This window comes from Tribolium madens, unplaced genomic scaffold, assembly GCF_015345945.1.
Source record: "Tribolium madens isolate multiple individuals breed KSU strain unplaced genomic scaffold, Tmad_KSU_1.1 Scaffold_91;HRSCAF=231;Tcas5.2_LG7, whole genome shotgun sequence".
Taxonomy (NCBI): Eukaryota; Metazoa; Arthropoda; class Insecta; order Coleoptera; family Tenebrionidae; genus Tribolium; species Tribolium madens.
Genome location: NW_025401063.1, coordinates 5852456 through 5868658, shown reverse-complemented (window position 1 = coordinate 5868658; position 16203 = coordinate 5852456). Strand labels below are relative to the sequence as shown.

The 16203-nt window shown below is 33.0% G+C and overlaps 1 protein-coding gene across 1 annotated transcript in view; it reads right to left on the bottom strand.

The window, feature by feature from the left end:
* Positions 1–1413: 1413 nt before the first annotated feature.
* Positions 1414–16203, bottom strand: part of LOC123010885 (nephrin-like) — a 96735-nt gene continuing 81945 nt past the window's right edge. Inside the window, exons 7-11 of the mRNA XM_044408055.1 lie at positions 15318–15491; positions 9026–9326; positions 5410–5756; positions 3134–3269; positions 1414–1765 (exon numbers count right to left, since the gene is read on the bottom strand). Coding sequence (XP_044263990.1) covers positions 1590–1765; positions 3134–3269; positions 5410–5756; positions 9026–9326; positions 15318–15491 — 1134 coding nt within the window. The 3' untranslated portion in view covers positions 1414–1589. The remainder of the gene's footprint in view (positions 1766–3133; positions 3270–5409; positions 5757–9025; positions 9327–15317; positions 15492–16203) is intronic.

The window sequence follows — 16203 nt, the reverse complement described above, 5'->3', positions numbered from 1 at the left end:
TGGTGTAGTTGAAGTACATATGTAAATTAATGTTCAAGGCTACCATCCTTACAGACCCTTTAATTGTTTCAATTTACATTGTGATAGAATTTTGTATTTCACTTTTAAGTTGGTAATGAAAAAATGAAATGATGACGCACCGGTCTACCCTCCTGATTTTTACTATATACGAGTATAATATTTTATGTCTACTTACTACTACTACTACTACTAAGATGCTTTGAGAATATTTTTTTACTATTTTTATTACTTTATTAGTGCAGTAACTTTTATGTTTTATATTTTTAAAATGTAAAAAGACAATCAAGTTTAAATGCGGTAAGTATTTATATTAAATATGAATTATAAAGATGATGGAAGGCTAAAATATTGTTCGTAAAAGTATGTTTGTGTACTTTTTTTGGCTGACTCAAAACTAATGCTGGATTTAAGTATTACAGACATGTAAATTTTAAGTTTATTCCGACATTAGTGCGCAAAATAAACAAACATCTAAACATTTCAATGTTTCTTTAATTTTTTTTGTATTTGTAAAAATTCCAATTCATCGGCAATATATCTTCAATTTTACGCTCCCGTTTTATTATTTCTGCAAACAATTAAATGCTCTTTATACTGTTTTATCTCGTTTTATTGATTTAAATTTTTCATAGCTGACCTCATGCAATAAACGTTATGACTGTTTTGTTACAATTTATCAGTTAAATTCTCAAAGCATATTAACAAACAATATGTCAAAAACGGATGTGTGAAGCTTCGGGAATGTTTTCAATTTATTGTTGTGTGGTTGAAATCACCAAATGACAAAGTTTAGTTAAAAAAAATATTTGAAAAATGTAATTTCGCGGGTCTTTCAAGAGATGTGAACAAAATACCTAATTAATTCCGCATTTACATGCACGTAAATGTTTTATATGGCATTAACTGTTTAGCTCTGTCATTAATTAGAACTCTAATAAATGTAGTTTGGATTTAGGAATCCTTCATATCTCAGCATTTAAACTTCGACTATTATTTCCGTTTAAATGGAGCTCTGTTAGTACTCTCTAATTTAATTCTGTTTATTCGCAAATAAACTATTTTTTAATTTCAATTTATTGTTATTAACCGCAAATTGGAAGCAAAGCCGGCAATAAGTTAGATGTGCCAGCTAAATGAAGCAACTAATAGCAGATCCTTTGGAAACGTGTAGTGTTTGCTTTCAAAGTGACCCTTAACTACATAGTGAGCTAAATTAGTAATTACTGAGCTACATGATCGATTTGCCACTGAGTAGAATCACGATGAGTTTAGTAAACGAAACTGGAGATTACTTGCAATAGAAACAGTCAATTTTTGTTGTCATTATTTTTATTTTTATGAAAATTACATTGATTCCAAATGTGTGCGTTTGTTCACGATGAGAGGTTTAAGAACATAAATTCGCTTCACATACACATGTAATGATATTTTATTGACAATGAAATAATAACAGCGTTAACAGTTTTAGTTTTGATAATGTCAATGCTTAAAAATATGAGATATTCACAAATATCACAGGTGGTATTGGTCCCGGTGCCGAGACTGTTGATTGGGGTCGTTGGGGTAGACTAGACAGAACTCTCCTTGTGCGGGGGTGGGGTCTGAGTGGCACAATTCCGCGACTGCAATATGGGAGCCCACGTCACGTGGTAGGGCTTCACTGGCATCTGCGTCGCGCAATTTCGTTTACTGGATGGCCGAGCTGTTATCGTGTAGGGTACCATCGAAGCATCCAGAAGACTTTCTGTGATAAAAACAAAAAGCATATTTACTACGTTTGCGGAATAAAAAATGAATATTGAATCGATGTGACATTTGCAAATTTGTAAAGGACGAACTGAGTGTTTTTCACGTCGTATTGCTTTACATTTTTATCCTTTGCATTTTTTAATGAAAAAGAAACATTTCATGTTTTTGAAATTCAGCCGGTTTTAAAAAAGACAAAATGATAATGTTTAAAGCTATGCTTTGCATATTATATTTTTCAATAAAATTTAATTAGGTCTTATATGCAGTATGAAGAGAAATGGTCGCTCTTATAATCCTTTTTCCACTACTTTTACACCGCAAATAACCGTTTAATCTCATGCCTAAGTCAGATTAAAGAACTTTTTGAGGGAACAAAAAATTTACTCTTTTGATGGGAATAAATTACATACTTTTTATTTCTATGAAGCTAATGGTAATTTTTTGTTTTTCTGGTAAACAAATCTAAATACTAAAACCAATTTAACGCTGCTAATAATTTATTTCACGAATTCAACAAATTAAATAGAACTATTTTTTTTATTTTTGTGGTAAAAATTATGTTTTATAATCCTCGTTCATAAATGGAATCCATATAAAGGCTGGATAAAAAACGCCCTAACTTCGTTATTTTTAAAGATATAACAATATTTCTTGAAACAAGGTTGCACAGTTTGTTGTCATCTATGTCACAATAAACTGTTTAACTTTGATCAAAGAAGTATTGTCATAATTATCTTTAAAAAAAATAAAGTTACGGCTTGGGGCGTATAAAAACGGTTGCTTTGTATAATTATATTCAGTTTGATTAAATTTTTTTGCAAAAAAGGGCTTTCCCTGTAAATTAATTTGTGTTCTGAATATTTGAATTTGAAATAAAATGTTTAATTATTTAACTAAAAACAAAAAAGTGAGTGAAGGTGTAATTTTCTGAAAGTTTTTTACAATGTATTTTAGTTTAGAAAATTGTGCTTTCTAACGTGTTAGCCGGACGTGTTCGCTTTCGGCTTTCGCGTCTTGTACACCGAAATAGCGCAAGAAGGATGACTTCTGGGAGTAAATGTCGGTCATCTATTAGCGAAAAAACGCTCTTTGCCGTATTTTAGCGTGCCCGGAGAATAAACTCTAGCACATCGCGGCCTTTTTTAGCTTCATGAAGTGGGAAGCATGCGTTAAAAGTTGTCGCGTTTTTCGTGTACCCATTACGCCCATGATTAATGGTGCTCTCACTTGGCTATATTTCTAGTTTTCACCTCGGAACCATTCTGTCCTATCGCCTCGTACATGTTTCCTAGTTTAAACGAGTTTTTCCCGAGTTCATAAGAGTGCGGCTATCAGTCAGGGACGACATCCCGGAGGGACTCACCGTTGGTGGGGGGGATCAGGTCGGGGTTTTTGTCGTCTGTAATGGGGTCCGTATAGGGAGGCGGCACCCGGGGATTCAATGGACTCTCTTCCCTTTTCGGACTGCGAGGACGGCGCTCTCTCACAGGACTGTCCACCTGGAAACAACAAAACTACTGAGAAACTTTCAATGATTTCGACTGGAAACGGAACGTATTATCCGGGAGGTCCCGAGGGAATCGATCGAGGATTAAATAATCTGGCAACGTGTTGCGATTTCGGCTCAACAATATTTGAATTTAAGCGTTCGGAGAAGAACACAATGGCCACTCCAGCAATAAAGACGCAAATCGGACGATTTACGCGATGCGATATGTATCATGATAAACCGACATAAATTATTTATTCAGCGAGGAGTTTTTTCTTACAAATAGGAGTTTTAATCATTTCTTCAAATAAATTACCCTTTTAAATTTCCGGTTTGATTATATAAAAGCAATTATCAAGAAAAATAGTACCTACCATTAGACAAAAGTACCACAATTTAGATGAAAATAGTGCAAAATATAATTTGAACTAATTCAAAATGTACATGTGAAACACAAATTGTTTATTAAATAAACAAAATGAAAAATACCTATATGTATGTACATTAATTAAAGAATAATCAAAATATATGTAATTTTACCAGTCCCTTTTATACGTATAAAATAAATGTACACGTTTTAAATATAGGTATGTATTTGTTTTTAATTATTATTAGAGCACTACTAATTAAAAAAGCAAAACTGCCAACTGAAAATACTCGAAATGTTTAACTATCAAATGTTATTTATTAATTAATCGTACTTTTTCGCTCTTCGTTTGATTTATTATTGTTCCCGGACGGAAAAAAATAAGCTATAAAATACTACTACTAATAAGTAACAGAACTTATCCGATCATAACCAAACTTGGTTTGGTGGTAGACTTTGACCTCTTTAGTAACAACCTAAAATACAGGTTGTGCAACCTTTCGGTTTCGGAGTCAGAGAAATGCAAATTTAAATTTGTAATAAATATTAAATTTAGATGACGTTATTTGCACGAATTTAAAGCGACTGAAGACTTCAAAGTCAACAGAGTTGTCAAAGTGGCCGCTGAGATACTGTGTAATTTTTTTGTATTAATTTCAACGTCATATTTGAACAATTTTAAGGTCTCGATCTCTGTTACTAGTTGTTCGCTTAATTTGGACGTTTTCCAAAAATCAAGAGAAGAGCGAGTTTTTTCCGTTGGAGATTTTTAACTAGTTTGTTTTTTATCCACGTTTAATAATTGTTTAAAGTTTATAAAGTAATTTAAATGAAGAAATTGTCTGTGGTATTCCGAAGAAACTAGGTACATTACTTAATTGGAGGGTGTAGCGGAACTAATAATTTAAATATAAGCTTTTTGGCGATTAACAGAAAAATTTAGAAATTTTGACATTAACTTCCGCCAAAAGTTTGTAGTATAAAGAATGACTTGATTTTATTAGTTTTTGGTTGTTGGGTAATAATTATTACTTTATTAAAAAATTATACTGTTATACAAGAAGTATCTACTTAATATTGTTGTCATTCAATTAAAATTAGTTTTATTTCTTGTATATTTAAAAATATCTTTTTCTATTTCGGTGTTAGAATAAGTCTATTCCAACACCCAAATGACGTCATTTGAGTGCTGGAATAAGTCGTTGGCGTTGATTTAATTTTAGTGACGGACTTTCTTCACAATTCATTTTCAAATGTGAAAATAAGAATTATTTTTATTTTTTACAGCTGCTTAAAATTATTCCGCATAAATGTCGCCAAACGTCGCAAAATTCTCTAGAAAAAAAAAGGTAAAATTTTCGTTTTTTAATTTATAAAATGATATAAAGCGACCAAATAGAAAAAATAGTATAAAGCACTTTTTGCAGAAGGTTCTTCAAGCGCTCATTTGTTTCTCAACTCGCCGCTACGCGGCTCGTTTCGGAATTTCAAATTTGTGCTTGAGTACCTTCTGCAACTTGTACTTTAATATACTATTCTTAGGTACTTGTCGAAACCATCAAACAATTTGTTTATTAACACTCAGTGGATTCGGGGGACAACAAAATTTTTTAATACCAAGATTTAAATCAACTTTTACATAAAAATAAAGGTATTTTAATTAACTTTAACTTTATTTGTTTATTTGCAAATGATTAGGTAATAATACAACAAAACAAAATAAAGAAAATATTTATTTATTAAAAAATTGTTGGTTAAACTCAATGAGGAACTCATTTCTTACCCTAAATTTTTTTACTACAAAAATAATCGCTCCAATGGCCCCAGCGACAATTAGTGTCGACCCGGCAGCCAGCAAGATGTAAAGCCACGGTCCTGTCCCACTTTTGTCTCCATCCGTGGGTCCCGTAGACCTTCTCTGTTCCTTAAGTCCAGGGGCAGGCAGCGTACGAAACACCACAGGCGTCAGAGTTTTGGACCAGCCTTTGGAATTGAAAGAATATACCGTCGCGGAATAATCTTGAGCAGCTTCCAGATTAGTAACGATGAAATCTGGCGTCGTTGATGTAGACATATTCGCGATGACTTCCTCTCCGGAGCTTAACAGCATTGTAAATTTCTGTCGCAAGCCTGGAATTATACATCCTGAATGCAACTCTTTTATTAATTTCAATTGTCGGGAGATAATGAGCTGAGGTGGCTTAGATGAAATTTAGATTACAGCTTGAACAATTCCCCTTTGTGTTATGGACAAGGCTAATTTACTGGCTTTATTGTACGAAATTTATTTGATTTATTTTCCATTAGGTTTTAGTGTAATGCGATTCACTGAGGATCTGCACGAAATTTAATTTACAGCATTCTTTCAGTACACACGCTGCACATGTTATTTTCCTGTTAAATTGACGATAAGTAAACTAATTACCAAAGAAATTGCTTTTCGTTTTATTACAACTCTTGACTGGCTCCTGAGACAAGTTTTCACAAAATCAGTTCTAATTAAACAAAAATTGATTGAAAATAGGATATTTAATAATTTAAGTAAAGTCTTGGTTTAAAATCAGACGTTATAATCAAACTAGTTAAATTAATAATAAATTTAACTTTAAATTAAGTCGGCGTTTCAGCGGGAATCCGAGTTAAACTATCAGTCGGAAACTAGTTAAATTGAATAGAGAGTTTAAGAACAAGACTATCTTTGAAAAGTCAAATATTTAATTTGTGAAAGTGAGGTGCAAAAAAATTAATTAAAACTGAATAAATGTAGACGAGATAATACGAATAACTCTAATTATAAAGTCTTTGAATTTACAATTTTCGTAATAACTTGTTTATCCTCAGCAAATTTCGTGCAAAAACAAAGTTTCAAGTCACTAATATGCTGACATAAATACAAAAATAATTACTTTTGGTAATCTAGAAAGATACTTGATTAAATTAGAAATGGAATTTTGTTGCTAATTTTCTCTATTACTAGAAAAATTTTCCCCAAACTTTTTATTCATTTTATCTGTAATTTTCTTGTTTTTTATAATCGTTCAAGATAAAGTTTGTAAAGGATAACAACGGAAGCAGGTTTATTTGAACAAGAACTTTCTTCTGAAAGTATTTCTCAAACAAGACAAAGCCCTTCAATACGGCTTAAAACTAAAGTAAATCAGAATATACAACTAGCTAAATCTATGAGCAGGCAGGCTTTGGAGTTCATCTGCTCTAAAAATTGTTTATCTTGTCAAAGTTTGCATGGTAAAATTTAACGACTTTGATTACTGAGCCGTGTTAGTTTAACGTTTATATCCGGGTCTAGTGTCGTACCGTTAATAAAATTAAGAATATCAGAAAATTGTATATTTCTACATTCAAACCTTGAAAAATCAAAATAAAATTCGTGAAAAGCACAAGAAAAGCCATTGTGTTAGTAGGTCAATCTTGATTTACTGCAGCTTCAGTTGTGTACTCCAATTTTCCGGAAAATCATTTTCGTGTATGGTAAGCTACATACAAAGTGCAGAACCCTTTATGCTAGCGGGTTAAGTTATCGCGTTGCAGTACTAGAGACTGCCTCTTTTTCCAATCTTCCGGAAAATCATCTCTTGTATGACCAACTAAACCTAAAGAAACACTTTTGTTGGTTGAGATTTTGCAAGTTGTTTTATTCGTGCAAGACTCAAAATTCGTTTTGAAGATGTTTACATTTAATAAGATTTTCAATTCCTTTTAAACTCGTTATTAAGTGAATACAGTGTCGAATAAAATGATAAATTGCTGATTGTTTCGTAGTTTTGGGACACTGCTGATAAATTTGATACTGCAGAGGGTGATTAACACCACGTTCACGTTGTTCAAGACGAGCGCCAGAGCATGAACTTCAGACTCTTTTGGGAGTTTTGGGGAAGCTTCATGTCTGAAATTGTAACTGTTAGTTACAACGCATTTGAAAAGAACTCGGATACGAAATAACTTTAAAAGAAAACTCAGATGTGCTGCCAAAGGAAATTTCAAGGTTTGCCATAAATATACGTATTTTTTAAATGTTAAAAAGTACTTGACAATTTAATTTTTTTTTTGTTTAAAAAACTGAATTTAAATTTGTAAGACGTTTTGAGTAATTAATTATAAAAAAAACTTTAACCTAAAGAACAGAACTTGAACAAATTATTAATTAAAAAGTTTTTTTGAAGATGTGTCTACAAAGTTTTTAAATTTTGATTAAAATAGAAAGATTTAATAACGTAAGCTAAGAGGGAAAGTGTGAATAACCTTAAGCTAAAAAATTTGTATTTGAATAATTATTCCATTATTCTCTTTACAAAGGCAACTAGTGAATTCAATTTTATAATTTAATGGGTTTAGTATTTGCAATATTAATTTTTTTTAATTTTATATACAGGGTGTTTCACATAATTTTCCGAGACTTGCGCCTGTAAGATGCAATTAATAATACATATTCCGATACGAACTCGATTACAAATTTTGAAAAATTGGATAATCTTCTTTAGTAGTTTACTCTTTCAAAAATTACAACGTTTTACTATATAGTGATACTATAGTTAGTGATTTAAGATAGATAAACTGGAATCATATTCATGCCGTCTCTTCATAGAACAAATGGTAATTGTTTCTGAAAAGTGCAATTTATGACTATTAATGTAACAGTGATTAGTTTGACAATCACTGTCATGGGTTTCCAAAAATTAAATAATTAAATGTGTATTTTTTGTATCCAGCGTTTTGTGACTTTTGTATATTTGGGTGCGAAAATTAGGCGCAAGCCTTCGTAAAGTTGTGTGAAATACCCTGTAGTATTGGAGAGAAGAGTTTACTATTTAATGTGCTTAGTACAACTAGAGATTGTTTCTAGAAACTAATAGATGGAAAAAATTGCTTCACTAAAGTTTTAATTGTCCAAAATATTTTTATTTAAATAAATGGATAAATAATGCTGTTGGACTATTTCAATTAGGTAATATTTCGATCTTAAGCCACAAAATTTTATGTAATTATGAAATTATTTAACCGAACGTTGTCAGAATTACTCTTTGACTCATGAATTTATGATATTCAAATGTTCATAAAATCTAATAAATCCACCGAACTTCCGGCTGCAACACTTCCGCTGCATTTTTTAACAGTGAGAATCGGACAATATTTTATAGATAATAACTGTTTTAAAAATTCGTCTTGATGTTTATTCCACATTTTCAATATATTTTTTTTTCAATATAAGTTATTTAGTTATTTAGTCAAATTCATTTGGTCTGGTATTTTTACTTCCTAACAGTGAGATTATGCGAGCAAACGCGAGGCATCACGTTCTCCTGAACAAAGTCTGTGAAATAGTCTCGATTAGCATCTCATAAGGTCGGCGTGCATTTCTCGTAATATAACTCGGCACTTACCTCCATCAAAGCCTTTTTTGCACGTGAGCAACACGGAATGGTGCGTGACATTGGCAACCCCGCACGTGTGAGGCGGGTCGGGTTTTCCTGCTGGGACGATATGGTAACTGCATGGAACACTCTGCGAGCCTATCTCGTTCCTTCCCCAGCACTGCAGCGTGCCGTAGTCCGCAGGTGCCCTCGGCACGTACGTCAACACACTACAGCCATCCTCCGTCGTGAACTCGCTCAACTCCCGGGAGATCCCCGGAGTGCTGTTAAAACTCCACCGGAAAAACGATGCCGGCGGTTCGGCGTCGACCTGCAACCAAACACGATTTTTATGGCGGCTAAATGAACAATCAAAATGTCAACGCGTCACGTCGGATGAAGGCAGATAATTACCGGCGCGATTCAGAGCCCGGATCGCCGAGCTTAGACGCCTCATTAGAGAGGGCTGAAAGAATTTTTTCTGATACCATTCGCCGCCTATCATGTGCCATTGCGAGGCGGGAATTAATGATGCGACAGCAAGAAATTCGTAAATGTCGATTCGGTTATGCTTGAATTTATAACGGGGATTCATAAACAAACGCAAATTGAATTTATAATGAAAAGGTTGATGAGCTAATTGTAAAAGGACTGTTATCAACACACACATTGCTGCTAAATTAGCCATAATCTATCAATATATCTAATTATGCTTATTTGTAAACACTGGCTGCTAATAATCTTTTATTCATTTTAATTACCTTATTATGAGGGTTATAACATGCTCACATTTTATTTGTATCTCAGGAAAAGTAACTTGTAAAAAGTGTAAAAAAAATAAATGCGATGGTTTAAAACAAATAGATTTTTTTGTTAAAAAAGCTTCATTTTGCTTTTCTGGCAAGCAGTTTGCAATATGCTTGAAAGCTGTTACGCTTCTGTCAAAATTAAAATGCTATAACAATGTATTTCGTCATTGTTATGAATGAACAACTGGGAATCTGTCGAGCAGAGTACAGTTTGTTTATTACTTCCTTTTTTAATTTCCTGATAAAAATAGCTTTTGTATAAACATCTTAGAAATAAGAACCGTCGGTTTATACGAAAGCTATTAATTTTCGAACAAAATAATCTCCTTAGTAAATCTCAACTTTTATTAATTAATTAATTAGAAGCAGAACTTTATATTGCGAGATTGTATTAAAAGGATACTAAATATAAGACCTATTGATGCTGAAGACGGGAAAGCTGAGAGTCAATGGGTGGAAACAAAGCAGGAAATTCAATTTGCTTTACACCTTATTAAAAGACTTAAATCGAAATAATTTTCTTTATTTTGTGTGTTAGAACAATATTATTCAAGAGTACCCAAAGCAGGTAGGAATTTCTTTTGTTGAATTACTGATGCTAATCTTAAATTAGTTAGAATTTGAAATAGGTTAGGAGGAATCTAATTTAAATTCCTGACTGGACCTGATCGAACTCGATGTCTAAAAGTAAATTTAGAGAAGAGAAATTGGAATTGCTAACCACAGCGTACGCATAAGATCAATATTCATAAAAAATGGACATAAAACGGCAATAAAGTATCGAACACGCAAATTACATTCAGATATGAATTAAAGTTTGTTATTGTTTATTGGTGCAAAAATGCAAATTTCTGATAAACATGACGCAGAGTTGGAGCAAATAGCTATTTCGCGTTTCAACATTAAACCTTACACGAATACTACAAAAATGTTCATTTAGAATAGTCACAAACAATGCTTTATTCGCAATTTAGATGGACGAAAAAATTGATAGGTATCCATAGGTATTTGCTCTATTTCAATTAATATGCTCATCGGTAAGAGTTTCAGTTATTGTGTAAATGCAACCAATTAAATTTCGGGAGCGAGGATACATTCCATTATAACATTTTCACAAAATCGTGGCTTATTCAAATTCGTTTGGTGCACTCCTGTTATATGGAACAGTGAACGTGACAACGTCACGATTATCTAGCGTTAGATGGCCAGATTGTGTTATAACAACAACGGAAAATGTCACAGACTGCAAACATACTGCAGATGAAATTGAACAAGATGTAGAGCTCTGCAAGGTGACATACGCGAAGCAACTTCTCAAAAACCGTCAAATTATTGTTGAAGTGAAATCAAAAGATCGTTTGTCCTAATAGGAAATTTGGCGTGTGAGGAATGGATGATACGGGATAGGTTAAACGAATGTGATAATAGTTTGAAAGGCACAGAAGTGAAAGAAGACGACCTGAGAGAAAATGATTAGGGAGATATTGAATCATTGTGCTTAGAAGTAGGACGGCGACAAGTTTATGAAGTCGTGCCGTGCGTATAATAAATTAATTAAGCGGGAAAGCTTACAGAATTTGTCACTTTTTGCAATAACAATGTAGGACGCGTTTAAAAAATAACATCACTTACTTGATGAGCTTATCCTTTGTGCTTGTTTTTAATTCTATTACGAGCTTTATGGGGCTTTCGTTCGAAGACAGTTTAATACAGGACGCTTAGTATTTTTAAATGTGACACAACTAATTTATCAAATTGCACGCTAGCGTGTACACAGCGGGTGTGGAATTGAGACAAAGATATCACTCGAAGTGGGTAATGTTGTGTCAGTTCTGTATGGCGTTTCATTTCCTGCGATCAACCCCATGTCCTTTCTCCTTGTATTCTTCGGCGGCGTCTTGGGATGTGACGCGATTATCACCCCCACCTGTTATGCTAACAACCGCAACAGATCGATGATGGGGTCAGGACGTCTTTACAGGCGAAGAAACGTTCGATTCTTGTTTAATTAAGCAGATAGAGCTTCGGATTGAATTTTGTCCTTTAAGCCCCGTTGCTTGTTAAATGGAATTTTAAGGAAATATTTCCAATGCAAGGAAAAAATTAAGCTTGTCGAGGTACCAGCGCCCCTTTGGCAATTTCCCGAATTTCCGTCCATGCCATTGTGGTAGTTTATATTGTGGAAAAGTTTAGAAAACTTTGAAGAGAAAAGCCAACTTCTCGAATCGATAAGTGGTGTCCGGATGGCAAAGAGGCATCTAAGCAGTAGAAATCAGGTCGTAAAAAGAAAAAATATCATTTGGCAATGCAATCATTGCTTCGAGGTTTCCCTTGAGTTTGCTGTAATTGGAGACTAGAATGAATTATAAATCTTCCATGGCCCGACAAAGAAAAACCTACGACTTCATAATTCACAAAACCCACGACAGTACCACAAAATTAAATTATGTGATCTACACATGTGTTGTCATACTCGTACATGGTTAATGTCTTCGATACGGGTGGAGTGACGCGGTATTATGGGTTTATACACGGCAAAATCCAACAAAGTTGAAATTAATCAAAAGTGTTTCAGCTCTTTCTTGTATCCAATCTTTTAAGCGTTGTATCGATTATAAGATTGAGTTCGAAACTATATCGCTAAAATTTTAATATAATACTCGTAGTATAGGAAATCATTACCTACCGATACGGTGACTGACATGTAATAATAGTTTCATTCAGGGGTAAAATAAATATATTCTCTGATAAATTTCAGAACAAATTGATTAACAGACATTTGTAGACACTCTGTACAACGAAAACAGTTTTTTACAAAAATAAAACAAAAGCGCTAGCATTTAGAGATATGTCAACATGATATTTTGGTAGATGTTTGAAATGTAAGAGTCCATTTATGAAAAATGGCGGAAAGGTCAAGAGATTTATTGTGCTGTCGAGCTTCTAGTCGAGTATTTTTCTGCTTAATTACTTTTCAGACCTTACTATTATTCGACAACTCTTTACTTATCGATTTCCAATAAGACTAGAAGTTGGAACGAGAGAAATTGCTTAATAAAATTAGCTTAAATTTGAAGAGGAACTAATAGGGCACTTTGTAATAATTTTAATGACACCAATATCATTTTAAAAATGAAATAAACCTCCAATTTTTAAAAGCCAGTTTCGCTTTACATACCAGTTTTGCATAATATTGTGCACATTTTCTGGAAAACAGGAGCTGTTAATATCAAGTTCCATTCATAAAATTTAAATAAATGATAAGAGTGTGTTCATATTTCAGGTTTACGATGCACCACTATGGAGGATAATTAAATTATTTTCGTTGAGATCATTTGTTTTGAATTTTTCGTGTAAACAGAACTATGAACTGCGAGTACGATAGGGTTGTTCGTATGAGATGAGGGAAATATAAAAGCAAACAGTCTCTTTGACTCATGAAGCTCCATAAGGATCAATGTTTTCTTTTTATATGACGATAAGAATCCTATAGCAAGGGTCTGGAGTTGGGTCAATATCTAACCACATTGCCCCAGTACACTATTAGTTCACGTCCTCTTTGAATTTATCTCAAAGTGCGCGCTATGCAGGTAGATTAAGTTCTTATTTTCACAACAATTTTTAACACAATAGAAGGACACGTGCTTTAACGGCCTCGATAAGCCGCGCTGTCATTTCTCTTGTTGACTCGCATTCTTCCTACAGAACTTAATCATTTCGTTTAATCCTTAAAGCGTCACAGTTTTTATCTGTTATTAAGCCTTTGTTCCCATTGATCCATCTCTTTTGGGAGACTCGAATCGAATTACACTGCGTTGTCTCTAATCTATACAAAATGTTTCCTCCTTTTTGGATGATGTGTTGGTTTTTATTTTTACCACATTAATTATTTAAACAGTCAAAGTTCTTATTGATGTTACTCTATAGGCTAAAAACTCACGTTTGTAATGCCTTTGTAAACTTGTAAGCGTGCTAGATTTTTCACAAGGGACTATACAAATATAGCGAAAAACGGAAACATCCTCTAATGTTTTACTTTTACTGCTTATCTTGAAAAGATATATAAAACATTTCGGGATACGGATACAAGCAACCGGTGAAATGTCGAGACATTTATTTTGTTTATTTTACAGTACAAAGAGAAAAATCTAGTCTTAAATTATCCATCTGAAACTGTAAAATTAAGACTGATAATGTTTTCAACATTTGCAAACGAAACTCTCCCAAATTCTACAAAATAATGTTTTTTGAAATCTTGAAATTAAAATGTATCTAGTTGATTGATAGTATGTAATAACAGACTTGAAAATACAATTATTTAAAAAATAATTATTAAATGTTGCTGACACCGTGTCACACCGGTTATCAAATACGCCACATGTTTATCAATTTTCTGTACGCTGCGTGAGTCACATAATCTGTTACCTTCATTATACTATTTTGCAGCTTTGTTTCACGAATTTTTTTTTTTTTAACAAACAAAACGTTTTAGGATTTTGCTTATTTTAATAAACTTTTGTTTTATATGAAAAATATATAGCTAATAAAAATGCCAATCTATAAATCTTAAATGGAAATATTTTTTTCATAATTGAAAAATGAAATTTTAAAGTACATGCTTGCGCCATTCCTTCCAAAAATCCACTCATACTCTTGATATTTTTTAGTTGATGAGTAGTGATTATATGTAATAGGTATGACCATATTTTTAATTTTTGTTGCTTAATGTAACTACGAGTAGGTATTAAAAGTATAAAAAAAAACATTTCATTTTATGAAATTTTTATTATATTTAAAACATTATTTAGTTTAATATTTAAACTTAACATTACACGAAAATTCATTGGGCGCATAATCTTTTCCAACTAGTTTAACAGTCTCACACCCTGTAAAGGTCAAATATTCTTGGGAGAAGAGTTTTATGCAATTCCGTCGTCTATATAGCCTCATAACGGAAAAAGCTGAAATTAGAACGGTTTTAGTGTGAATAGGTCGCTTTAGAATCGTCTTTAATTGGCAAAAACGAGGAAGAGCGAGCATTTTTGGCTAATCCAGGCCACCTTCATCCCCAATTAACCATTAATTTTGATTAAGGTTTTAGCATTGCCAATTTCATGTGGCGCTTTTGGATTAGTATAGTACAAGCTACTGATAGGTAACGTTTTGGTTTGTGGTTTCGTGTTTTGGCGATGAGCTTAATATATCATTCGACCGGGGTTAATTAACTTATGAGGTCGCGCCGTTATTTTAAACACACTAAAAATTATAACTGTGTAACCGAATTTGCTCAAACAAATTTATAGCCATTGGGAAGAGGAATGACACAAGAATGGAAATAAATGAGAATTTTGTTTTAAACAAAGCATTTAATATGCGAATTATAAATTTATCAACAAAGGGGTTACGAGTTGGAGATTTTGTCTGCGTTCAGTTAATTACGCGGAATGCCACTGGAAGAAGGGTAGTCTGTTGATGTTAATTAAATATAACAAGAGCGCTCTGTTTTCTCTTACCTTGCATTCCACCTTGAGGGGCTCGTCTTTAGCCGCTCCCAAGACTTTTCGACCGCTTCTCTCCGCACATACCGGTGGAAATTTAACTCGGAGATGAAATGGAGTGCTGGTGGAAGTGCCCTCCTTGTTCGTCGCTTCGCAGCAGTAGCGACCGGAGCTGGCCCGACTTACACTCTGAAATTTATTATTCCGAATTATTTCATTAAAACCATCACAAAGCTGTCAAAGTGCGGTATTTGATAAAACGAGCCAATGAAAGGTTCGTTTCAAAGAAATCATTTCCACGCTGGGGAGAAAATATAACACGCAACTACTTGAAAAAATTTAATCCACTTATAACGATGTTGTGATCTATGCCGTGCAAATGATGGATGTGCGAGGTCAATTAGGGTGAGAGTTTTTTGAGTCTACAAGAAAAGTTTAAATCGTAAACACACATAATAAACGAGACCTCGGACAGGTCAACAAGTTAATAACTTTTTACCTTTTACAGTGCAATTATTGATATTTTGTTATTATTAGTTATTTAATTAATAATGGATGAAATTTCCTAAAAACAAGCAAGGAATAAAAAATAAAAGACCAAATTCTTATGAGCGCAAATAGTTTTAATGATATTTGCTTTTTTCTCTTATTATCTCTTTATTACGATAATGGGGTGCATTAAGGTAACGTTTCGTGCCATCTTCAGGAATAATAAATTATTTTTGAGATAGTTTTTTATCATAAAAACTGTAATTAGGTTAAGAAAAATTAAAATTCAGAATTTTGATTTCTAGTTATTATTACGAGTACTTACCACGCAAGTTTTCTGTTTTTTTCTTTTCAAGTAAAAAAAAGTTTCTATTTTTTTCTCTAATTTTTGGAGGTATGTCAGAATAATTTT